Raw genomic sequence first — 26873 nt, forward strand, 5'->3', positions numbered from 1 at the left:
AGGGCTTTGAAAATAAAATGTGTCATGGGGGTGCGAAGCATCACCATTTCCCAGAGTTTCCCAACAGTGTGAACCAGGTCCTGACCCTGGATAATATGCCTCTCAACATCATCTCTGACTTTGAGGGGTTTTTTTTGGAGGAACCCTCCAAAATGTGTTCTGCATCTTAAAGGTTTACTGACCCTCTCAGTTTTGTTCTATCAGATGATGATATTGGCATTTCATGGGTGGGGGGATAGTGAGTTGGAGTATCTCCCTCTCTCTGCCCTTCCCACCAATGGGAGATGAAGAACATGGCTGTCTAACTAGACATGGATGGAGGCAGTAAGCTTGCTTGCTCCCAGTCCTGCCCTCTGACCTCCCCACCAAAGGGTTGTAAGCCCTGTCCCTGCTGCCTGAGGAGCCATGGTGAGGGCCATGTGTTCTACTCCAACTCTTGCTTCTGCTCTTCAGAGTCTGATCTAGTCCTTCTCTGGTTCACATGCTAGGACACTGGCTCTTACCCTCTCTGTGCAGACCTGGGACTAGCACCTTTTTCCTGGACCTGTGTGAAACATGTTGGTTTACAGGGTTACCATATCAGACCTGTATGTCATTTCTAAATTTTCCCACTCCCCCCAACCCTATTAATAACCTGGGTACATTTGAATTAACAAGCATATGTAGGGTACCGTCTGCTTTGCACTGTGCTGGCCTGCTCTGGTCTGCATTTGTCTGGTGTTTTTCAGCTCACTCAGCCAGGGAGAAGCATTCTTCAGTATTTGGTGGAAAGGGAAGCTATGCTCTTGGAGCCAGAGGGGCACTGATTTATATGGAGAGGAGTCCCTTCCCCTGGTCATCTTCATGATAACAAAGGATGTCAAATTCACACAATTTTACCAGTCCAAGTACTGTCCTTATTGGTCAGAATAGAGCTGGTCTGATTGGCCAGCAGTACACAGCTCCAATTTAAATGGAGAAAGCCTCAGTCCTATTGGGTGAAATAGGATTCCAGGAACTCTACAAGGGTTGGCTCAGATGTCAGAAAAACTGTGTAGGCAGGCAGTTCATGGCAGGCCTATCCCTGAAGTGCTGTTTTAGTGAGAGGAGCCTGTGCAGAAATGGCTACTCAGCTCTGTTTTTTTAAATTTTGAGTGTTTTTAGCTACTAGGAGCCTTTCATAGTAGGGGTCTTTTTTTTTCAGGCTCTACAGCCCACTACTCACAAGAGAAGTTGGAAGTATGAATAATTTAGAGTCATACCATAAAAGCAGATAGAGACAGGGATTATGAAAGTGGTCATGCTGGCCTGGGAGGCCTAGGGGCCACAGTGCTCAGACAGGTGCAGCCATGCTCACTCTGGAGAATCTATGAAAGATGCAGTCCTTCAAACATCAGGAGTGTGTGCCTCCCAGAAACAGTGAAGACACACTACTCAAGAGCATCAACCGTGCCACAAGGCAGTGTCTGGATCTCTCTTCACTACAGCCGGGTCCTTCCCAGCCTCGCTGTGCAGGTTGGCCCAGAATTGTGCAACATGAGTGTAAGTGGTACTTGGAAGCATCCTCTTTGTCAACAGAGTTAGTAAGCTGGTGTGGGCAGGTCAGAGTAGTAATGCCAGTGTGCCCTCCACATGGGGGAGGGGAGGTGCATCTATAGAAATGGCATGACAGTGCACAGAGGGAGGCAGAGCATCGAAACAGAAGTGCACCTGGCAGCTCCTGCTCACCCTTGTTGTCCATAATGCAAAAGGACCAAATAGCTTCAACATGGATGGCTCTTACAGTACTATTTTGAGCATGACTCTCTTAGTCTGGCTACCAAAGGAAATGAAGTTGGTCTGTGACAAAGTGACATTTTCTTTTGTGTGCCTAGTTGAGGCCAGTTTTCAAGATTACAGTAAGGTTCTTTCTTCATTTCTTTAACTTATCTTACTTCAAAGGGTATATCAACTGCTCCATGTGGTCACTAGTGAAAATATATCACAGAAATAAATGTTATATTTAATTTTTAAAGTTGTGATACACCAAGTTCAAAGAGAGCAAGTAAGATACTCTGTTGTTTTGTTAATTAACCTAAGGGCTGCATCAAGCTTTCCCAGCCTCTACACTATTGGCCTTCTGGACCTGGTAATTCTGTGTATGGAGGGGGCGGGGCATCCCCTGCACTGTAGACTGTTTAGCAGCCTCCCTGGTTTTTACACGTTATATACCGATAGTGCCTGCTTCCCAGTTGTGACAACCAGAAATGTCTTCAGACATTGCCAAATGTCCCCTGGGGTACAAAATTGTCCTTGATTTGAAACCCCTGGGCTGGGGGCTAGCTGGCTCTTGTGTGGCCCACAGGCCATAGACTCTTCCATTCTTTTATGGTCACAGTCTTTGAATTATAAGTTACTCCTTTGCCCAGCTCTCTAAAATTGAGGCCTGTTGCAGTCTATTGTGCATACAGTGCAATGCCTACCAATATAAGTGTTATTGGACGCAAACTGATTTTTTTCCTCATTGAGATCTGCAAATCCTCGTGTGTTCCTATTTAATTCATTAGTAGTGGCCGCTTGCCAAGTTTGCCAGCAGGTTCTTTTTTAACTTCTGTGTTTGGCATTTCTGAAACACAAATGCTGGGAGACGGAGTTGCCAACCAATGAGCTATTAAATATTAAGTGCTCTACAAAGAGCTTTATAGCGTACTCCTGCTTCAGGCTTTTGTGCCTGTATTGACTGATTCAAAGACTAAACAAATCCTTGGCTTAGGCAGCCTCAGTGAGAAAATGCAGCTTCTGTTAGGGAAAGTGTTAGGTGTTGACATGGGGACGATAGTAACATTTTTGGTTTTCCTTTGGCATAGAATTGGCCTTTGGCAAAGCTTACTCAGTTCAGTGGGTTTTGGCCACTGATAAAGAAGAGGGAGAGAAACCCATGTGGCCACTGATCTTTACGAAACAGGTCCGGTTAAGTGAGAGTTGCCCAGGAAGTGGAAGATGACATCAAATTGCAGGGTAGTTCCACAGACACCTTATTGCTAAAGAGCATAAGATTGCCAAGAAATCTGTTTGGGTTTCAGAGCTAGTCACTGTTTGCTACCAAAGATGGCAAATCACTTTTGAAAAGGTTAGCTTGAGAGAGTAACAGGAATATCCCATGTCGTTAAAAGGATACTATTTTATACTCCAGAAATTGTAATTCTGCACCAGACTGCTCTAGGCATCAAAAAACTATGAATCATGGTTGAGGGGCTCTGTGAAAGCCAGGGACCACTTGTTAGAACTTATGATGCATTGAGGGCCAATATCCCAGGGGTGGTGTCTACCTTCCCCGACCAGGATGGCTGTCCTTTGGGGCTATACATCAGAGGTGTATGCCGCAAGTGAGAAGGACACAGTATAGTCTGAGTCTATTGCCTTAACTTGAAACCCACCTTGAGGCATATTCTGAGTTGCTGTGAAGTTTCAGGGACAAAGTAAGGAAAATTTTGTTGGAAATCTGGCAGATAGAGCACCTAATGGAGATCAGTTTGACACAGAGAATACTCTGGAATCAGAGCCCCTAGATGTGGATTCTGCCCTATCCTTATAGGTGTGGGACTTCAGGCTCTCCATGCTTGGTTTCTTTCCCTGTAAATGAAAATTGTTCAGCCCGTTTCAGAGTCCTTTCAGCACAGAGTGAGCTGGGGTATACACAAGGCCCAGGGCAGTGCATGGCTCCTCTGATGCATAACTGGAGAGGGAATGACCATCACAGGGCCTTCTTATGGACTCTCTTGTCTAGGCAGGGACTTGAACTTGCATGTTCCTGTGACAGGGGATCTGTTTCTTTGAAAGACTTTCTATGCAAGGGCATTCTGCATGTGTCCTTAGCACATGGGAGCCCCACGCTCCAGACTGCCCAGGCAGCAGAAAGGCTGCATTGTGTAACTGGTGTTATGTTTTACTTTCAGAGTCCTTCCCAGTTTCCCTATGGCAAAGCCCTCTACAGTTATGAGGGGAAAGAGCCTGGTGACCTCAAGTTCAACAAGGGAGATGTCATCACCCTGTGGCGCAGGGTGGATAAGCACTGGTTCCACGGGGAATTGGGTGGTACCCATGGCTTCCTGCCAGCCAGCTACGTGCAGTGCCTCCAGCCCCTGCCACCTGCCCCACCCCAGGGCAAAGCCCTATATGACTTTGAGATGAAGAACCAAGACCGGGACAAGGACTGCCTGACCTTCACAAGGTAAGGTGTCCTCTGTGAACACAGTCATGATACAGCAATTCCCAGCCCAGAGTCTGGTTGCCTTCCCATCCATTTGAATCATGCTTCTGCCTGAAATCTGCCTTCCCCATTGGGCCTCCCTATGCAGGAATGGAATTATGTCTACCTTCCAAGGAGGTTTTGTTGGCTAGAATGAGATGGCACACTCCTGGCACATAGCTGCACCAGGAGCTGACAGGGTGTTCTTAGAGCAGGACCCTTCTCCCCTGAGCCATGTGTCTAAGTAGTAACTCAGATGCAGAGAAATGAAATCTTTCTAGGATTCTCACAGACCTTGAGAGAAGGGTTCATAAGGGAGAACTCTGCAAAGATCCCCTGTAGGTCACAGGGCTAGGCATTCGGGTATAGAAACCAACTAGACCAACCAATTTGTTGGTTTCTGTCTTCTGTCTAGAAGACTGACACGCCCTGTCTTCTAGAGACCCAGAGGGACCCAGTTAGTGACAAAGTAAACAGTACTTACCAGCTGAGTTGTCCTAGGAGAGCAAGTGAAAGGCCTTGGAAATTGTCAAGCATCAGAGGACAGGGGTGACAGCCCTTAGTCCTTGATGGCCCTTTCACATCCATGATGAATTGTGCCCCATTCTCATCTGCAGGGTTCCCTTCTTCCTTATTTTCAGGGGAGGATGCCAGAGGGTCTTTGACACTTCTATTCATACTGGGTGGCTATGAAGAAGTTCTCACGGATTTGTTATCTATACTGAGGTTTTATTTTTATAATTTCTTTTTGTGTTCTCACCAAAAGACCTTTTATTTCATCGCTTTTAGATAGAGAGGAAGGAACAGGGAGAAATATCGATGCAAGAGAGAAGCATCAGTTGGTTATTCCCACACATACTCAGACTAGGGAGCAAACCCACAACCTAGGCCTTGGCCCCAGCTGGGATTGAACATGCAATGTTTCAGTTATGGGACAATGCTCCAACCAACTGAGTTACACCAGCCAGGGTGATTACTGAGACTTTATCTTCACAACCATCAAGGTTCCAAGGGAAGTAGTTGGAGCCTATTGTCTACCTAAGCAACATCCAAGCTGTAGAAAAATTTTATGAGAGCTTATTTGAGCCAAACTGAGGACATATGCCTGGAGCAAGACCTCAAATGCTTCACAGGGTAACAGTTTTGAAACTTGTTGTGTGCATTTGGAATTAAGGAGGGGACATAAGGAAGATTCCATGGTGGTGGAGAAAACAAGGATGGGATTGGATTACAGGACATTTAACAAGCTTATGTGCTCTCTTGAGAGTGGTTATGGCTTATTTCAAACATATGTTAGCCTAGGTGCACAGAAACAATGAACAGGGCTGACTTAAGGCAAAGTTAAGCCTTTTAAATGAAGAAGTTATATGCTTGGGCAGGATCTTCCTGGTTAGGAATTTATGATCAGATCACCCTGTGATGTTATTTACTGTAGAACCCTGTTTTTCTTCCTTGCTGTCTTCTTGATGTTGGAACCAAAGCTCAAAGAGGCTACCACTGTTACCCAGGGCTGGTGGTTTGGGCCTCTCTATCCTTCCTCCTTCTGTTGCTCTCTTTCCTTTTCCTTCTCCTTTCCTCCTTCCACCACCCCTTCTCTTATCCCCTCCACCACCCCAATAGAAAGTTGTCAACAACAGAGCTGGAATTCTAACTCAAATTTCTGACTTTAAAGTCCACATTCTTCCCACTTCTGAGAGGACACTGTACTCTCTCCATCTGCATATTGCATAACTTGGCTGTGTGCACTAAGCTTTCTGGGGTGGGGGTGCTGCTAGGGTGCTTTGTACACCACTTCTGAGCAAAATTGGCACTTCCAGTGCATGGCTCCTATTTATGTCTTGTACCATTGTTCAGCATGACAGTGAATAATCTGTTTTTTCATTCTACATTCAACTCTTTATTTCTTCCTTTTTGTCAGGGTTTTCTGAAGCTAACTCCAGTTGTCCTATGGCATCCAGGCTCCCCTCATCTCTACCCCCAGCTCTCTTTCCTCATCTCCTCACTTCCTCTTTCTCTTAGTCTGAGATGACTGTGGCAAGTTGCCCTGAGTGTCAGACAGAATCCCTGTCTTGCTCACTTCTCTGCCCAATGGACTCTCAAGAACCTGCCCTGATGATGAACCCTCTGTGATCCTGTGATACCCTGTGTTGTCTCTTTGGACCAATAGCAGGGACTCCAACAACATCTCAAGGTCTGGATGGGCCCTTGCTAAGCCTTGTGTCTTGGCTCCAGAATTTCACAGAGGAGAGCTTACCAAGAGCTGACAACTGCAGAGCCCTGGAGTACCCTCTCCCCCACTTCTCCTGCAGGGTGCCAAAGCTTGCCTTTCCTTCACCACCATAACTGGCTCCATTCTTCCAGCTTTTTCCTGGAACACTGAGCTCCAAGATGAAGATCAGAGCCCACTGGACAAGAGTACAGAGGGGCATTTGTCTACTTAATAGAGACATAACAATTCCCACAATACTAGGACCTGTGCTGTATCTGGAAGTTTCAGACAGATTCACTGCTATCCTGGAGTCTGAAGTCTAGACTGGAGAAACAGTCAAGGATTAAGTGTTCAGAAGACAATTTCAGAGAATAATGAGATATGCTGGTCACCCAGGAGGTCTGGTATTTAGTAAAGTGCTCCAAAACATTCAGTTATAGCATTTAATATTTGATACTTCAAAAAACATTAAAGTAGTCCTCATAGGAAAAATTAGAACTCTGCTAGACTTCCTTAGAGTTATTCTGTGGTTGGCATTGTTTTTATTTTGGATTATGTTGGGGGATGATTGTTTTGTACTGGTCTATCAATAACCATTGTTGTAACTGGACCAACCCTGTGGTTTTTACTGTGATTTCACAACATCCTTCAGCAATAACCATCAGGAAACTCGGAAAAGACACAGGTTTATTACATACAGGTTTATTACATACATACGGTCTTAGGTGAGAGAAAGGGTGTATGGGCCTGGGGTTCTGCTTTTATTCAGGTCAAGGGTGGGAGCCTAGGGTTTTGAGGGCTTACTCTTTAATGGTGAATTTAAAACCTAAGAGTGGGAATTTTAAAGTATGGGAAGAGGAAAAAAACACATAACCCAAATGACCATTATGGAAATCAGCCTAAGTCTCTAAAACAGAAGCCTTAGTGGGGGAGGCAGTCTGACTCCTTACCTAGTTTGTGTGGCTGCAATGTGTTTATTCCAGAGAGTCGTCTTAGGAGTGGATGCCTGGGCAATCAAAGCTTAAGTCAGGTGCTTGCTTACAAAAAGAAAAAAGCAAAATACGACCAATGACACTCAAATATGGAACAGGCTGACAGGGTCCAGAGGGGAGAGGGGAGAGAATCATAGGGGAAAAGGGAATGGACTCACATGAACAAGTATAAAAGACACATGGACAATAACTAAGGGTGGGGGGGGTGGAAAGGGGAGGGAGGTGGGGAGCATGGGGCGGAGGGCGGGCAGGGTTGGGAATATAAGACAGAAACCTGTATTTGAACAAGAATTAAATAAAAATTATATTAAAAAAAAAGAAAAAAGCAACAGGGCTCACATTATACCTTCCCTAAGCGGTGAATGAGCTTTCACTATTGAGGTGTGGTGTGGTCATGGGGGCTCTTCAGGGAGGTGACATTTGAGTTGAAATCAAGAGGCAGAAGCAGCAGCTATGAGAGGCTGTTGAGGTCTCCTGTTTCCACAGTAGGCCAATTGGGCAGGGACACATCTCAAAATGTTTTTGAAGGACTTTCTTCTTCTGAATCCTGGGGATAAATGTGGAGAGTTAGAGATCCTTGGGCATAATTCCCAACAAAAATCATGCTGTAATACCCCTTGCCATGTTCACATAATCTTGTTGCCAACACCCACTTACAAACTTCTATCTACAGTGGAGCACAGCACTCCTACTAAGAACTTGCTATATCTGCATCTCTCACCTCCAAACATCTCCAAACAAAGCCTCCAGGGAATGGGGCTAACGTGCCATGACCCTTCTACTACCACTCAGTTTCTGTCCTATTAATGGCATTGCCTACTGGCTGTTTTCCTTCCGTGGGCATCTGAGCTCACTTCTTGCACTGTTGTTCTGTTCATGTCACACTTCAAGGGACCAAATGGTTCTCATGCTTTTGTATTGCTGGGTCAAACCAGCTAGGTTTTGCCTTTGGGAAACATCTTCCTGTTTGGATATGCTTCATTCTAGAGTCTGCAAGGAAAGAGGGGTCTCTAAAATCCACAAATGTGCTAACTTACCTTTAAAGAGCATCATGTGGTGGGACTGAGTTTTAAAAGACGTGAAGTAGCCTGGCTGGTGTGGCTCAGTGGACTCAGCATGGGCCTGCAAACCAAAGGGTCGCTGGATTGATTCCCAGTCAGGGCACATGCCAGGGTTTCAGGCCAGTACCCCAGTAGGGGGCATGCAAGAGGCAACCACACATTGATGTTTCTCTCCCTCTCTTTCTCCCTTCCTTCTCCTCTCTCTAAAAATAAATAAATAAAATCTTTTAAAAATAAATAAAAAGCATGAAGCAGATGGATCAAAGCAAGATTTTTACCTTTGCTGCTAGATTTTTAACAGTCCTATTAAAATTGCATTCGTTGAAGTCATTCTAAAACCAAAGTTTTTATTTCATTTAAGAAGGGTATGGGCCTGGCTGGTGTAGCTCAGCGGATTGAGTGCGGGCCTGCGAACCACACGATCGCGGTTCGATTCCCAGTCAGGGCACATGCCTGGGTTGCAGGCCAGTTCCCAGCAGGGGACTCACAAGAAGCAACCATACATTGATATTTCTCTCCTTCTCTCCTTCCCTCCCTCTCTAAAGACAAATAAATAAAATCTTTAAAAAAAAAAAGAAGGGTATGAATAATTACTTTTTAAAAAGCAGCTATAAAAAGCCTATTTTAGCCCTGGCTGGTGTAGCTCAGTGGATTGAGTGAGGGCCTGCCAACCGGAGTATCACAGTTTGATTCCCAGTCAGGGCACATGCCTGGGTTGCAGGCCAGTTCCCAGCAGGGGACACAGGAGAGGCAACCGTACATTGATATTTCTCTCCCTCTCTCCTTCCCTTCCCCTCTAAAGATAAATAAATAAAATCTTTAAAAAAGCCTATTTTAGTCCCATCCCCCAAAGTTGCATATGGGCAAATAAAATGACTAAAGGAAAGTAGTGTGCTGTTCCCAGGATATGTTAGCTGGTTCTTTCCAGGCTGAGACCTTGATGCGTGCTGCCCTCCAGATCCACAGGTTTGGTGCAGGGACTGTACAGCTGAGGAATGAACTGTGTGACCTTAGGAAAATACTTAACGTTTCTGGGCCACCAGCTCCTTATCCTCAAGATTAGGACACTGATAACTACCCTGGGGGAATGGAGGGCTAAGTGAGTCAAGTAAAGATCTGAGCTTAGGGCTTGGCCAGTGAGACAGGATCTTGAGGTCCATTCCTTTTTGTGGCAGCCTACTGCATGTTATCATATTTTCACCCAACCACTCAAGGATTCAGCAAATGTTTATTGAACTCTGGCCATGTAACTTTCAATGAATAAGAACATTTTCATCACCTTGCCAGGAGCTATTTTGGATTAAAGGCCTGGGGCTGCCCTTTAGTGAAGTCACTCTATAATGCTCAAGAATCTTCCAAGGTCATGAGATTTTCTCAGGCTGTGTATGGCCAATAGTAGAACCACTTTTGTACCCAACTTTCAGTGGGGACCTGAGGCTCACACTGTTTGCTTGAATCTTATCCCTCTAGCCTCCCATCATTCTTGCCATGTGCAAAACTGGGAAAGACACCAGCATTCTGGCTGCCTGTCACTACCAAACCCAATAAGCAATGACAGCAATTGAATCTTTATGGGTGCTTTATTCAGATGACCAGCTATCTGAGAAGATGGTGGGTTCATACCTGAACAGACCATCTAGTCTTTTCTTTCCAGGCTAACATTTTTATAGCAGGGAATAAACAAGGTGTGGTGAGGGCTTTGAGATTCAGGGAGGATTATGCTAAAGAAGCTGCAACATTTCTGTCCTGGGCAGTTAGCTGTTCCCAAAAGCCTGGGGTTGTCTGTCTCTCCCTGGTACACAAAGGCACTGATGCCTCCAGTTGTCCCCAGGTGGTAATTTTAGTGGTGCTCCAGGAGGTCACCTGTTTTCCCAGGAGCCAGGACAGGCTTTATCTGTAGTTTGTGAAACAAAAGCTTTAACATATACATTACTTGCTAGGCTTATAACTTTTTACCTTAAAATAAAATTTTCCAACTCTTGAGTCCCCTATCAAAACCACAGGGCTTATGGATACAGGGAGAGTTTTTTTCTGATCACCATCTCGCACCTTCCCTTCCCCAGCCAGCACTGAAGGGATGCTTTGAATTGGCAGAAATCTTTTAAAAATACCATCACATTTTATTCTGATCTATCAGACTTTCTCCTGTTAGTGTCAACCCTTCTATACAGTCTTCTTATCCTGCTGAATGTTTAATCATCATTCCCAACATGTGGGAATTCTCTCCTTTGTGAATCAACCCAGCATTAATCCCAAATGCTGCTTTTCTGATCCAGGGGACTGGCTTAGGTAAACATCAAATGGAGGCAGTTTGGGCTCTAGAGTCAGGTAGACAAAGATTCAGATTATGATATGTTTTTTTGTTACTGTGACTTTGGCACCAGTGACTTTGGGACATTCACTTTGAGTCTCTTTTTAAAGTATGAAATGGAATTGATAATAGGATTCAGTGAGCAAGGGCATTTAGAACTGAGCTCAGAATTGGCATTCAATAAATATTTGCTTTCTGCCACTGTGCTTTCTTCCTTTTCCAGGAAAAGTTGCAGTTCTGTCAGTTACATATGACTTTTTGTGTTAGCCCAGAACTCTCACAAAAAAATAAACATCCTTCCTAGGGCACATGCTACATGGAGAGCTTAGAATTCCATGACTAGTCCACTGTACTCTCATTTTCCTGGTGTCTAATCTTGGGAGAATTGCCCAGGGGCAGAAGTCCCCTCAGCCTTGTGACAAGGCTGCTGTCTCCATCAGCAGGTGCCCCCTGCACCGACTGTGTCATCTTTACTTCTTCCTGTGGGGAACTTGGGAGTGCTTTAGGGCTGAGAACACTCAGGAACTTGGTGATCATGAACCAAAGCCAATGAGCCCCATGAAAGGCAGGGGACTCTGTTTCTTCTTCCTCCAGAGCTCTGCATTCTACTCAGGTTACTTTGCCCTGAAAAAAGTTACACAAGGAACTCAGTTACCTTGGCTCTTAGATTCTGGATCCCTACTTCCAGCTGGGCTGCAGCCCTTCAGCCACTTCAGAGTGCCACCTGGCCTTTGTGAAGGAAGTGCCTTTACTCAAGGGATCAATTTATAGGCACTTTGACCAGGGAGCAGGGTTCAGAGGAAGCCTAGGGGGCTGCTGAAGACTGTTGTTGCCCAACCCCGTATTTCAACATCAAGAAGAGGTTCAAGCAAACTGTACTGGAAACCATGTTGATTTGTAGACAAAGCTAGGGATAGATCTGAAGCTTGGTCAAGAAGCATTTTCAAAACTATTCACAGTGTGATCTCTTCTCCCAGGATAGGCCTGACACCCTATGGGCACTTTACCCGACTGTCTCCCTGGCTCATTGTGGGTGCCCCCAGCCCATTCCCCCTCAACAGGTGGAGCCTAAGAGCCTTTCAGCCTGTGTCAGATGGCTTCTCTCTTCTTCAGAGTCAACATCAAAGTCTGTGCTGTCTGTATGACCCTACTTGACCTTCTACCTGCCGTCTCCCAGGCCTTTTGCCAACACCTGGCCCCTGGCTCACTCCACTCCCAGCCATGCTGATGTCTAGGTCCCTTATCTCTATAGCCCACACTGAAGGCTCCTGTGGGGCCTCTGCGGCTGTCTCCACAAGTCTGGATGCCCTGCTCCTGTCTGCATGGCCCACAGAGTGCCCTGACCCTCGTGATGGAGACTCCTTACCCAGCTCTCCACGTTCCCATTCACTCCTCCCAAGAAGGTATTTATATTTACACGACAATTGTGTGTGCGTTCTGGCTGGAATGCAGGTTCCCTGAGGATGGGGTCATCCATCATCTATTCTCCATTTACCCCTAGTGTGGCAGTGAAGGGCACCCAGGGCTCTAAATACATATTTGACAGTGAGGCTAGGTAGGGTACTTGGCCTTGGCCCGGTCAGGGGTCAGCTGGTCTTACTAAAGGGAATGTAAGTTTATTCTGTTCCATCTTCCTTGGTACATTTATTCCTTTTAAAGACATATCAACCCTAAATTGGGTTCCAGGTGTGGGAGTAGGTGTCAGAACAGTGGGTGGGCACAAAGTCCCACTCTCAAGTGCTCACAGCCCACAGTGGGCAGATCAGGAGAGGTATCTTCATGACACCCGAGACCCCACCCTGATGGAAGGAATGTATGTGTGCATGCAGTATGTATATGTCTACAGAGCCCGAGTGTGTATGTGTATAACGGGGAGAGCGCCAAGCCTTAATAAGGGTATTACATTTGACCTGTGACCTCTCCACTTCTACCTGGGCCTACCCTGTGGCTGCAGGTTATCCTCAGCACTGAGCCCATGGCAAGTCTGCCTCACTCATAGTTTGTTGCCATTGTCTGAGCAGTTGTAGGCCTCTGGCACCTGTGAATCCACACAGACAACAGGAGAAAGCCCCTGGGCCCCAGAAAGTCACAGTCACCTGAGACCTCAGCAGGACCACAGGGGATCCAAGGCAGCTAGGATTCCATTAAGAGCATCACTTAGAACTGCCTTCAGCTATCAGAGGAATGAATAATTTTGTGTCATTTTTTGACAAAAGGTTGAGGGAATATTTGAGCTTTTCCCTTTAAAATTTTCCCTTCTTTCTACCAAACACAGTGAATTGGGAGCTCTATCTGTGGCTGGCTTACATTCTGACAAGGCAGTGCCGTCGGAGACAGGGCCTGGTCCCCAGTCACTCTGCAGGGAGTGGAGCCGTGGCTGTGGCCCCACTGAGCAGGCTGTGGCAATGCAGAGGTTCTAAAGGAGCTGTCTTTGCCTCTTGCTCTGGTTCCCTTGTAGTTTCTTGGAAACCACTTGACTCAGGTAGAGGAGGAGCATGGAGGAGTTGGAGTGCATTCCAAGAGAGTGGTTTTCTTACTGTTAATGGGTTTTCGGGGGCTGTTTCTAGGTGTTTTATATGTGATGTTGCCACATGGCTCATTTAGGAGGGCAAAATACTGGGCTTTCAGAGGTTGGTTTGTGCAGAGCTGCTGAAGGAACTGTCCAAGGTTTTCAGTGATCACAGTTTCAGACTAAGCCCTTGATACATGAGCTGTGACATTTACTGAGATGGACCTTTGAAGCAGTATTAAAGGACAGTGTGCTCTACCAGCCACCTTTAGTGGCATCCACAGGCTTTGGTGGGAGTAGCCACTCCAGTCTCCTGGCAGGTCAATGCTCTGCTCTGCAGCTTCTGTCCTTCACAGAGTCCATCTATTTACAGCCCTACTTTTTCCCAGGTAGATAGGAATGTACATACTTCAGGAGAGTTAGGCAAACAAATTATAAATGCAGTGTAAAGGCCCTTTTTATGTAGTGGGACTACTTTGGCACCTGAATTCTTTGTGAATGTATTTCCCACTGGGTCTTGGGAAGAAAGGCCATATTCTTTGTAATAACCACATTATGTTCATGGCCCAGACTTGCAATCATTTTGGACCACACTGAGGCCACATACCTACGATGGAGACCCACCAGCATATGATGATGCATATGGTGTATTTTCAAAGCTTAGACATTTCAGGGAACAGGGGAAATAGCATGTGGAAGTCTACTGACCCACAGTGCATAATGAACAGTTTACATGAATCCTGGAAATTAAATCAAGTCATGCATTTGAGACTGAAACGATGTCCTGAAAACAACCTTCATTTGTAAAATCCTTACTGCTGCCATATTGTGCCAGAAACTTGTCTACCCCTCCTGACTGTCAGCAGTGTCTGTGGGTCTGGTTAGATTGTATTTATTCATCTACATGAAGCAAAGCTTGATAAGCTTCAGGCCAAACAAACATGATCACCTGCTGCTGTTTTCGTAAATGAAGTTTTCTTGATCCACAGCTGGGGTCCTTCCTTTACATGTCCTATCTGGTTGCTTTCACACAAAAATAGCAGAATTGAATATGTGACAGTGACAGTACGGCCTGAAAATCATGACATATTGACCATCTGGCTTTTTCTAGAAAGGTTTGCTGACCTGTGACATAGAGCATTGCACTGTGCAAGCCAGGCATATGGTGTTTCCTTAGACATCCGATTTGTTTCTGGGAAACAAAACTTTGTTCTGAGGCTGCCTGCTGCCCCACCACATTGAGCTTCAGGGGCTGGCATAATCCATGAAACAGCAACTAAAAACTCATGTCCAACCCATGCAGGTGGGTCTTGCCATTGTAATATACAAAGTCCACTTAGTGTCTGGTGTACGAAAGAGGCCACAGCAGGTATTTCCCCTTTCCTTGTCCTCCTGAAAGCACTGGTCGCAGGTCTTTGAGACATGATGTGCTCAGCTATAAAAAACAGCCATCGTTGTCCTGCTCCTGCATTCATGGTGGGAGAAGTCATTAGTCTTTCCAGAACACACCAAATTCCATGCTGGTAGCACCGACACACTAGAGTGAATTTTCTTGTTACCTAGCACTCAAATGATCCTCATTAGAGGTTGTCTCCATTTCATGAGTTTGAGTTAGAGGTACTTAGATACTTATCGGTGTGTATGGACAGCAGCTGACTCTCAGTACCCAGTAATCTCCCAGCCTAGTGTCTCCAAAAATGTGTGCCAGATAAATAGGAGCATTCTAGAGCAGCCATAGGACCCAGAATTGCCCCCATCAATATTTGAGCCAGATCAGACACCTGCCAGCAGGTGCCACTAAACCACAGCTGAGACTACATTGGATTTACATCTGATACACAGATGCGGCTGTGCAGATTCCTCCACTTGTTCACCTCACTAACCTCACAGTAGCACATTTGACATGACTGGATTTTGAATCCAACTTATGCATTATAATGGGATTTTACTGTAATTACATCATATGGTGTGGCAAACTCTGGCCGGCAGAGTCTGCCTGTTGTGACTGAAGACAGGAATAAAGGCACAGGCTACAGCAATCCTGTGGAGAAAAGAGGGACATCACAGCCATTCCCTCAAGAGGAGAGTGCCTCTGAGTGCTTCAACCACTCGCAGGAGAGCATGACCCTCGCTTAAACAGGCTTTTATTGTTTTTCTTGGGTTTTACATCAAAGAAGGATTTATTATCTACTACATAGAATATTATTGTCTACATTTTAGGTATAATCAAGGAAATGAAAATAACATGCAGAAGAGAAAGGCAGCGCAAGCTGATTAGCTCTGTTCTTGGGAAAACTCACACAGGCTTTGGAAATTACCTTGAAGATAGACAATACACATTTGTTGTTTTTGACTAGGGTAATGGAGTTTCAGCAAGAGCAAGCCATAACAGTCTGTATGCATTTTCTAGGCCTGATTTCTGTGGGAAAACTTGGTTTGAAGGTCTGGCTCCTGCCCACTACTTCGCTTCTGTAGGTTTCCTATACAGAGCTGAGTCACATTTGCTAGACCAAAACAAGCCAGTCCCCTACAATATGGGATGATAGTCATAGCTTTATGATTGGACCTTTCCCACCTGGTACTGAGCTCTCTTGAGAAAGGATAGTTTCCTCTCCATGCCTGGCACTTAACGCATGCTCATATATTGGTGGCTGTATATGGAACAGGTGGGTACTGACTAACACTTGGAGTGATTACAGATTCCCTGGCCTAAGACTACACTCATTTTCTGACAGCTTGCCTATATGTCTTCCACAACGAGGAGCTGATCCCACCCTCTGGGTAACCCAGATTGAGCTACGCTCTTCAGTTTGACAATGATGCCAGAGTTCAGAGACAGTAATTATACCAGTGTTCTCATTTCTCAGGCTTGGTGATTCCACTTTCTTCTCCAGCTTTCTGTGACTTGATTTCAGACTGTTCACATAATGACTGGCTTCCGTAGTATGTCATGTCCCTTTAGAGATATGTTAGTACCAAGGTGTGCCATGACTTATCTACAACATTACCTTTTATTTTATTAAAAAACTGTTTTCTCTATGTATAGCATAATATACTCACAAGTTCACTAATCAAAATTATGCCGCATGGTGATTGGAAAGAATATATCCTTATAATGAGCACCCAGTGGAAAAAAATGGTGGGATACCAGCACCCCAGTGCCTCCACATTTCCTTTCCTCCATCTCTTCTAACATCATACATTGGTAGTGTTTGTTCTTACACTTCAAATACATGGATCATGCAAAACATGCTTTTGTGTTCAACTTTGTTTTCTCTCAACACTGAGTTTATGATCTATACCGGTGTTGTTGCAGGGTCTTTAGTGGTTCATTTTCATCATTTTCGTGCTATTAGCTGGGTTTTTAAATAAACTTAATTTTTAGAGCAGTTTTAGGCTCTTTCCTAAATCAAGTGGAATGTATAGAGATTCTCCATAGGCCTCCTGCCTCCACACATGCACAGCATTTCTCATTATCAACATCTCCACTGGAGTGGTGCATTTGTTACAAGTTACAAGCATGCAGTGACACATCATGCTACCCAAAAGCCTATAGTTTAAATTAGGCTTCACTTGGTGTTGTTCATTCTTTGGGTACATGTGTAATGACATATTCATCATTACAGTATCATAAAGAGCAGTTTTACTGCTCCCCAAATCCTTGGTGCTCTACTGATTTATCCCTCCATCCCCAGACCCTACAAACCATTGATCATTTTACTGTCTCCATAGTTTTGCTTTTTCCACAATAGCATATTCAGATTGCCTTCTTGCACTTAGTAATATGCATTTAAGTTTCTTCCATATCTTTTCATGGCTTAAAAGTTAATTTCTTTATAGTACTCAAGCTTGTTTATCTACTGCCCTACTGAAGAAAATTTTTGTTGCTTTTAAACTTTAGTGATTGTAAATAAAGCTGCTATAAATATCCATGTGCAGGCTTTTGTGTAGATATAAGTTTTCAGCTTGTTTTCCAAATAATATGACTGTTGGATTATAAAGTAAGATATGTTTAGTTTTGTAAGAAACCACTGAACTGTCTTCCAAGTGGCTGCCCCATATTGTATCCCCACCAGCAGTGAATGAGAGTTAGTATGACTCCACGGTCTTATCAGCATGTGGTGCTGTTAGTATTCAGATTTTGGCCACTCTACTAGGTGTATCTCATTGTTGTTTTAATTTGCATTTTCTTGATGACATATGATGATGTAGAACATCTTTCATTTGCTAACCTGACATCTGTATATCTTCTTTAGTGAGATGAATGTTAGGATCTTTGACCCTATTTAAAATTGGATTGTATGGTTTCTTATTACTGCATTTTAAGAGTTTTTTGTGTATTTTGGATAACAGTTCTTTATCAGATATGTCTTTTGCAGATATTTATGTGAGTCCATGGCTTGTTTTTCCACTTTCTTGATAGTGTCTTTTGCAGAGCAGATATTTTTAATTTTAATGAAGTCCAGATTATCATTTTTTCTTTCATGGGCTCTCCTTTGGCATTTTGTCCTAGAAGTCATCACCAAATTTATAGATTTTTCTCCAATGTTGGGAACTGCTCTGCATGGTTTCAGGAGTTGTAACTGCCCACCATGGCTAAGGATCAGTGAGCGACCTCCAGACTGCGAGCCACTAAGGAGACAAAGCTTGTTTCTGGCAGCAACGCTGCTTCTGCTTCATCCCCTGCCCCCAGTGCTTGGTTGGTTAGTCAGAGACAAGTAAGACCCCTCAGAGGAGGGGCAACCTAAGCCAGACACAATCACTTGGGAGGCCCTCAGGGAAGAACTCGGGGGTGCTGCAGCAAAGAGGGAGTGATGGACCCTCACCCTCCAGCTATTCTAACATAGCCTGAGTCCCCATTTCCATCTAGGAGAAGTGCTTCCTGGCTCTAATCCACTTAAGCTTAAAAACCTATGATGGGGAGGGTGGTGCAGCCCTTTGCTGACTAGAGTGGGTTCTGGGGTGACTGGGCATAAGAAAGAATTCATAAAGTCCTGTTAAGCCTGCTTTGCTACGAATGCTTTCATTCATATGATAAAGGTCCGAGCAGGAAATGAATATGTCTTCCAAAGTTTTTGCAACCCCGTTACCTGACAGACACTGACTCAGACTGAGACCTCAGATTTCTTTGAAATGTTACCTACTATTTGATCCTTGCCACCTGACATTGATTGATGAGCTTTACCTGTATTCCTGTGTGTTCTGAACCTAATAAAAGCCACTGAAGAAGAGGTTCTTGGTCTTTGTCCTGTGAGAGACTGACCACCTTTCCTCCCCAAGCAGATCATGTCTTGGTAATTTCATTTTCATCTGTGGTGGATGGGGAACTTGCTGGCAAAGTTGGTCCCACACTCATCAGTTTGTTTCTAAGAGTTTACTCATTTTTTGTTTTATATTTAGTCTGTAATTCATTTTAGTTAATTTTTCTGAAAGGTATAAAGTCTTGGTCTAGATTTATTTTTTTGCATGTGGATGTCGATTGTTTCAGCACCATTTGTTGAAAAAAAACTGGCTTTTCTCTATGATACTGTCCTTGCTCCTTTGTCAAAGATCAGTGGACTATATTTATGTGGATCTCTGTGTAGGCGCTCTATTATGTTCTTTTGGTCTATTTTTATATTCTATCACCAATACCACACTGTCTTTAGAACCATAGCTTTATGGTAAGTCTTAAAGTCAAATAGTCTCTGCCTTTGTGTTCTCTTTCAATATTATGTTGGCTATTCTGGGCCTTTTGCCTCTCCATATAAACTTTATAATCAATTTGTAAATATCTACAAAATAACTTTCTGAGATTTTTACTGGGATTGCACTAAATATAGAAGTTACAAAAAACTGATGTCATGACAGTATTGAGTCTTTTGATCAATGAGTTATATACATCTCTCTATTTTGTTCTTTGATTTTATTTATCAGAGTTTTGTAGTTTTTCTCATATGGCTATTTAAACTTATTTTGTTAGACTTATACCTAAGTACTTACATTTTTAGATGCTAATGTAGACAGTATTTTGTTCTTAATGTCAAATTCCAATTGTTTATTACTACTACATGCATACCTCATTTTGTTGTGCTTCAAAAATATTGCATTCTTTTTTTTTTTTTTTTTTTTTACCAATTGAAGGCAAGACTGTTTACCTCCAAAGAAGATTATGACTCACTGTATTGCAATGATCTGTATCTGAACCTGTGGTATCTCCAAGGCATGCCTGTATAGAGAAAAATGATTAACTTTTATATATTAATCTTCTGTCCTGCAACCTTACTATAATTCTTCATTAGTTTTAGGAATTTTTTACTGATTCTTTCAGATTTTCTTTTTTACATTAAATTTGTTAGGGTAACATTTGTTAGTAATATTACATAAATTTCAGGTGTACAATAAAATAATATAATGTCTGTAGACCCTATTATGTGCTTACTACCTGAAGTCTAGTCTCCTTTCGTCACATTGTATTTGAGCCCTCTTGCCTCTTTTGTCCTCTCCCAACCCCCTTCCCCTTTGGTTACCATCATTCTGTTGTCTGTATCTATGAGCATTTTTGTTGCTGTTTTTCATCTGTTGCTTTTTGTATACTATCCCACATATAGGTAAAATATTATGATCTTGTATTTTTTCCATCTGAATTATTTCACTTAGCATAATACTTTCAAGATCCATTCATGTTGTAACAAATGACCATATTTCATCCTGTTTTATGGCTGAGTACTATTCCATTGTATGCATGTACCACTTCTTAATCCAATCATCTATCAAAGGACACTGGGTAGTTTTCATGTCTTTGCTATTGTGAATAGTGCTCAATGAACATAAGGGTACATAGATATTTATAAATAAGTGTTCTCAATGTCTCTGGATAGATACCCAGAAGCAGGATTTCTTGTCATATGGTAGCTTTATTTTTAATGATTTGAGGAACCTCCACACTGTTTTTCATAGCAGCTACACCAATTTACATTCCCACCAGTAGTGTATATGGGTTCCTTTTTCTATACATCTTCTCCAAAACTTTTTTTGTCTTATTGATAACAGTCATTCTAATGTGTAAGGTGGTATCTCATTGCTGTATTTATTTGTGTTTTCCTTATAGCTAGTGGAATGTTTTTATCAGATATCTGTTGGCCATATCTATGTCTTCCTTGGAAAATTGTCTGTTCAAGCCCTCTTCCTATTATGTAATGGCAATTTTTGTTGTTGTTGTTGAATTCTATGAGCTCTTTTTAAAAATTTTTCCAATTACACTTAACATTTCATATTATTTTATATTAGTTTCAAGTGTATGGCCTACTGGTTCCCCCTAATATTTCCAGTACCCATCTGGCACTATACATTATTATTGACTATATTCCCTTTTACTGTACTTTACATGCCTGTAATTATTTTTAAACTACCAATTTGTGCTTCATACTCCCTTCAGCTTTTTCACCCAGTCATCAACCTGCCCCCCGCAACCTGGCAACAATCCAAATGTTCTCTGTATCTATGAGTCTGTTTCTATTATTTTTGCTCATTTAGTGTTTTCTTTAGATTCCACATATAAGTGAAATCATATGGTATCTGTCTCTCCCAGACTGACTTATTTCATTTAGTGTTAATACCCTTTAGGTCCATCCATGCTCTCACAAATAGCAAGGTTTCATTCTTTTTTATGGCTGAGTAATATTCCATTTTAACCACTCCTCTAATGATGAACATTTCAGTGGTTTCAGTATTTGGCTATTGTAAATAACTCTGCAGTGAAGGTAGGGGTGAATATACTCATTGGAATTAGTGTTTTGGGTTTCTTCAGTTATACACTAAGAAGTGAAATCACAGGATTATAAGCCAATTCCATTTTTAATATTTTGAGGACCTTCCACACTGTTTTCCATACTGTCTGCACCAAGCTGCATTCCCACAAATAGTGTTCAAGGGTTCCTTTTTCTCCGCATCCTCTCTAAAACTTATTGTTTCTGGATTTATTGAAGATAGCCATTCTGACAGGCATGAGATGATATCTGATTGTGGTCTGAATTTGCATTTCACTGAGGATTAGCGACATTGAGGATCTCGTTATATATCTATTGGCCATCTGTGCATCCTCTTTAAGAAATATTTATTCCATTCTTTGCCCAATTTTTAATTGGATTGGTTGGTTGGTTGGTTTTGATGTCAAGTTATATGAGATGTTTATAAATTTTGGATATTAACTTTTTATGTGATGAATCATTGGCAAATATGTTTTTCTATTCAGTAGATTGTCTTTTTGCTTTGTTGTTTTGTTTGTTGTACAAAAACATTTTTAGTTTGATGTAGTTCCATTTGTTAATGTTTTGTTTGTTTTTCTTGCCTGCAATGAAATATTAGATAATTTACTGCATGTGTTTTCTTCTGGGAGTTTTATGGTTTTGAGTCTTACACTGAAGTGTTTAGGCCATTTTAAGTTTATTCTTGTATATGGTGTGAGAAGGTGGTCTAGTTTCATTTATTTGTGTGTATTTGTTAAGTTTCCCAACACCGGTTATTGAATAGACTGTCTTCACCCTATTGATTGAAGTGTCTATTTTTATGACAGCACCATGCTGTTTTGATTACTAAGCATTTGTAGTATAGCTTGTTATCTGGTAGCATGATACCTCCTACTTTGTTCTTCTTTCTCATGATTGCTATGGCTATTCGGGGTCTTTTGTGGATCCATATAAAGTTTTGGAATATTTGTTGAAGTTTGTGAAATGTGCCCTAGGCATTTTGATGGGAATTAGCTTAAATCTTTACTTTGCTATGGGTAGCATGGATATTTTAATGATGCTATTTCTTCCTATCCCTGAGTACAGAATATGTTTCTACTTATTTCTATTTTTTTAGATTTCTTTCTTTATTGCCTTATAATTTTCTGAGTATGTGTCTTTTACCTCCCTGGTTAAATTTATTTCTAGGTATTCTATTTTATTTTTGCTATAATTGTAAGTAGATTTGTTTTCTTAGTTTTTCTTTCTGCCAGTTTATTATTAGTGTATTAAAATGCAACCAATATCAGAGTATTTATTTTATATCCTGCTACATTACTGAATTCATATAATAGTTCTAATAGTAATCTTTAGGGTTCTGTATGTACAATATCATGTCACCTGTAAATAATGAGAGTTGTATTTCTTCCTTTCAGAGTAGCTTGTCTTTTGTTTCTTCTTTTTGTGTGATGGCAGTGGGTAAGATTCCAGTACCATTTTGAATAAGAGTGGTGAGAGTGGACATCCTTATCTTGTTCCTGTTCTTAATGGAAACACATTTAGTTTTGCCTCATTGACTATGATATTGGTTGTGGGTTCATCATACATGGCCTTTATTATGTTGAGGTATGTTACCGCTATTCCCACTTGGCTGAGAGATTTTATCATAAGTGAATGCTGAAATTTTATCAAATGCTTTTTCCTGCATATGTTGTTATGATCATGTGATTTTTATCCTTCATTTTGTTTATGGATTGTATCCATGCATCCCAGGAATAAATCATATTGATCTTTTAAATTTATTGCTGGATCCTGTTTGCTAATATTTTGTTGAGGATTTTTTAAATCTATTCAGAATAGATTCTAATCTATTAGAAGAATGAATGAATTAGAATGAATAGAATCTAATCTATTCATTGGGAATATTGACCTGTAGTTTTATTTCTTTGTAGTGTCTTTATCTAGTTTCAAAATTAGGATAATGCTGGCCTTGTGAAATAATCCTGGGAGTCTTCTGTCCTCCTGGCTTTTTTGGAGTAGTATGAGAAGTATAGGTTTAGTTCTTTGAATATTTGGTAAAATTCACTTGTGAAGCCTTCTGGTCCAGGACTTATGTTTGTTGTGATTTTTTTTGGATTGCTGCTTTTAATTTGTTAGTTGTAATTGGTGTGTTAAGATTTTGTGTTTTTTCTTGTTTCAGTTTTGGAAGATTGTATGTTTCTAGGAATTTTTGCATTTCTTTGAAATTATTTGATTTATTATCACATAGCTGTACATAATATATTTTTACATTCATTTATATTTTGTGGTGTCAGCAGTTACTTCTTTCATTTCTGATTTTATATATTTAGGTCCTCTCTTTTTTCTTGATGAGTCTGGATAAAGGTTTATCAATCTGGTTTATCTTTTCAAAGAAACACCTCTTGGTTTTATTGAAATTTTGAATTTTTTATAATAAACTTTATTTTATTTATTTCCCTTATGATCTTTATTATTGTCTTTCTTCTACTAGCTTTGAGCTTTGTTGTTTTTTTCCACTTCCTTTATCTATAAGACTAGATTTTTTATTTGAAATTTTTCTTGCTTCTTGGGATAGTCCTGTAATGCTATACATTTCCATCTTTGGACAGCTTTTATTGTGTCGTATAGATTTTGAATTGTTTTGGTTTCATTCTACTTGTTTCAAGATATCTTTTGATTTCCTCCTTGATTTATTGTTGACCCATTGATTGTTTATTAACATGTTATTTAGCCTCCATTTGTTTGTGCATTTTTCAGTTTTTCTCTTATAATTGATTTCTAGCTTCATAATATTGTAATCAGAGAAGATGCTTGATATAATTTCAGGTTTCTTAAATTTATTGAACATTTTTGTGTTCTAACATGTCTATCCTAGAAAATCTTCCATGTACACTGGAAAAGAATGTATATTCTGCTGCTCTAGGGTGAGATGTTCTTTAAATATCATTTAAATCTATTTGATCTAGTGTATTGGTGAATATTGTTGCTGCCTGGTTGATTTTTTTTCTGAAAGATCTATCCATTGATGCCAGTAGGGTATTAAAATCTCCTACTATAACTGTGTTACTGTCAATTTCTTTATGCCCATCAAGATTTTCTTTATATATTTAGGTGCTCCTACGTTGGGTGTGTACGTGTCCATAAGAGTTTTTTCCTCTTGTTGGGTAACAATAGAAAATTATAATGGTGGAAAATTGTAACCCACCCCCCATTATTTTGACATTGTTTCTGTAAGTGCTGACTCTGGTTAATATGTGGCTTATACATGAACAGCATATTTATGTAAGAATTCTAGTAACTAGCTTCAAAAGACACAGACCCTGACTGTCAGGCATCCCAGCTCTGGGAGATTTACTGACCTTCAACCATAGTAACAGGATGACCTGAAGTGAAGATGACAAACCAGGATGATGCACACGGACCATCACTTGTCTTATCAGAATAGATTGTTCTAGTCTTCACAGAGAGAACTTTTCAATGCCCTCCTGCAATCTCTTTGTTCTGTTCCCCTTTCCCTCCTTATAGAAAACCTCTGCCTCCAATGAGAGGAGGGAATGGGTTTTGTGACATGAGTCCTCCATCTTCCAGATGGCCAGCACCTGAAAATAAACCACTTTTGTTTATATCAACACATGCTTCTCAAGTATTGGCTTTTACAGCAGCAGGCAGCCAGACCTGCTTTCAGTTACAGTTGGATTGATCCCTTTGTCATAATGTGACGTCCTTTGTCTCTTGTTATACCCTTTGTTTTAACATCTATTTTGTTTGATGTAAGTATTGCCATCCAAGCCTTTTTCCATTTCCATATGCATAAAATATCTTTTTCTGTTTTTTACTTTCAATCTGTGTGTATCTTCTTTTACTCTGAGGTGGGTCTCATTTACACACACATACAGAGTACTGAATCTGAGGCTACTCAGCAAAAGCTTTAGGGTACACCAAGGCCAACCACCACTTGCCAGGTTTCTGTGGATCTCTGTAGTGGGTTGGGGTCACAGGTAGTCATCAGTTTGAAGCCAGAAGAATTGCTCAGGCCCAAAGAGACTGAAGTTTGGTCATGTGAAAGAACAACTCTGCACAGGAGCATTGATGCTCATTGGGCATGTGAGGATAAAATGGCTCCTGCCCCGGAGCCCCACAACTTAGTCTGTTCCTAACTCTGCCTGAACCTTTTCAAGAGCCTCCTAGAAAGTCTGCACTGTGGGGTAGGATAGGGCTAGTGGATCTCCTGGAGCAGTGCTGGTCTGAACCACACACTCAGTCTCACCATCTGAGTTTGCCTGGACCTCTGTATTATGGGTTCAGGCAGCTGATTTTATCACAGGGTGTGAGCTTGGCAAGTTAAGTTGACACAGAGTCAGGAGGCTAGGGCCATTGCATGCTCCAGGATGATTCTATATGGAGGGGAATTCTCAATCCAGGAAAGATTGTATCTGTGGGTACAGTGGGAGAAAGACTCAGCACAAGGACCTTGACAGCTGATCCTTCAGCTCCCTCCCTGGATCCATATAACCGTGTCTCTTCTTTCCTGACTCCAGTCTGCTCCAAGCTGTACTCCCCTCACCAGAGCTCAGGGTGAGTGGCTGCAAGTGATGTTTCATGTACTGGCTTTTTAAGAGTTTGCCTGGATTTCTACTCCTGGTAGACAGAATTCTCACTGATTTCCTTTTTCTTTTTTAATCTTATTTTATTTTATTTTTATTTTTCAATTTTTTATTTATTTTTCAAGTACAGCTTTCTGTCTATTACTCCTATCCTATCCCACCCCCCCAGGCTCCCCCCTCCTTCCCATTTCCACCCTTCTCAGTTGTTGTCCATGTATCCTTTATATATGTTCCTCTAAATCCCTCCCCTATTTCTCCTGAAATTCCCCCCTCTCCCCTCTGGTCACTGTCAGCCTGTTCTCTATTTCAGTGTCTTTGGTTATATTCTGCTTGCTTGTTTGTTTTGTTGTTTAGCTTCCTGTTAAAGGTGAGATCATATGGTATTTGTCCTTCAACACTTGGCTTATTTCACTCAGCATAATGCTTTCCAGTTCCATCCATGATGTTGCAAAAGGTATGAGCTCCTTCTTTCTTTCTGCAGCATAAAATTCCATTGTGTATATGTACCATAGTTTTTTGATCCATTCATTTACTGACAGGCACCTAGGTTGCTTCCAACTCTTGGCTATTGTAAATTGTGCTGCTATGAACATTGGAATGCATAGGTTCTTTGGAATTGGTGTTCTAGGGTTCTTAGGATACAATCCTAGCAGTGGAATTGCTGGGTCAAAAGGCAAGTCCAATTTTAGTTTTCTTAGAAAGTTCCATACTGATTTCCATAATGGTTGTACCAGTCTGCAATCCCAACAACAGTGGGCCAGAGTCCCCTTTTCCCCACACCCTCTCCAACATTTGTTGTTTACTGCTTTGTTTATGATAGCCATTCTGACCAGTGTAAAGTGGTATCTCATTGTGGTTTTAATTTGCATCTCTCTGATAGCTAGTGATATTGAGCATCTCTTCATGTGTCTCTGGATCCTCTGTATGTCCTCCTTGCAGAAGTGTCTGTTCAAGTCCTTTCCCCATTTTTTAATTGGGTTAGTTGTCTTCTTAGAGTGAAGTCGTGTGAGTTCTTTGTATATTTTGGAGATTAAACCTTTGTCTGAGGTATCATTGGGAAATATGTTTTCCCATACAGTTGGTTGTCTTTTTATTTTAATGCTGTTTTCTTTAGCTGCGCAGAAGCTTTTTTATTTTGATGAGATCCCATTTGTTTATTCTTTCCTTTATATTCCTTGCTCTAGGGGACATATCAGTAAGAATGTTGCTGCGTGAAATATCTGAGATTTTCCTGCCAATGTTCTCCTCTAGGA

At 41.8% G+C, this 26873-nt stretch overlaps 1 protein-coding gene across 1 annotated transcript in view; it reads left to right on the forward strand.

The window, feature by feature from the left end:
• The first annotated feature begins 1355 nt into the window (after positions 1 to 1355).
• SH3RF3 (SH3 domain containing ring finger 3) overlaps positions 1356 to 26873 on the forward strand; it is a 195609-nt gene continuing 170091 nt past the window's right edge. Inside the window, 2 exon segments of the mRNA XM_037070976.1 lie at positions 1356 to 1562; positions 3915 to 4196. Of these exon segments, the coding sequence (XP_036926871.1) occupies positions 1356 to 1562; positions 3915 to 4196 (489 nt within the window).

Source organism: Sturnira hondurensis, unplaced genomic scaffold (assembly GCF_014824575.4).
Source record: "Sturnira hondurensis isolate 20B ecotype Veracruz unplaced genomic scaffold, ASM1482457v3 Scaffold0001304, whole genome shotgun sequence".
Classification (NCBI taxonomy): domain Eukaryota; kingdom Metazoa; phylum Chordata; class Mammalia; order Chiroptera; family Phyllostomidae; genus Sturnira; species Sturnira hondurensis.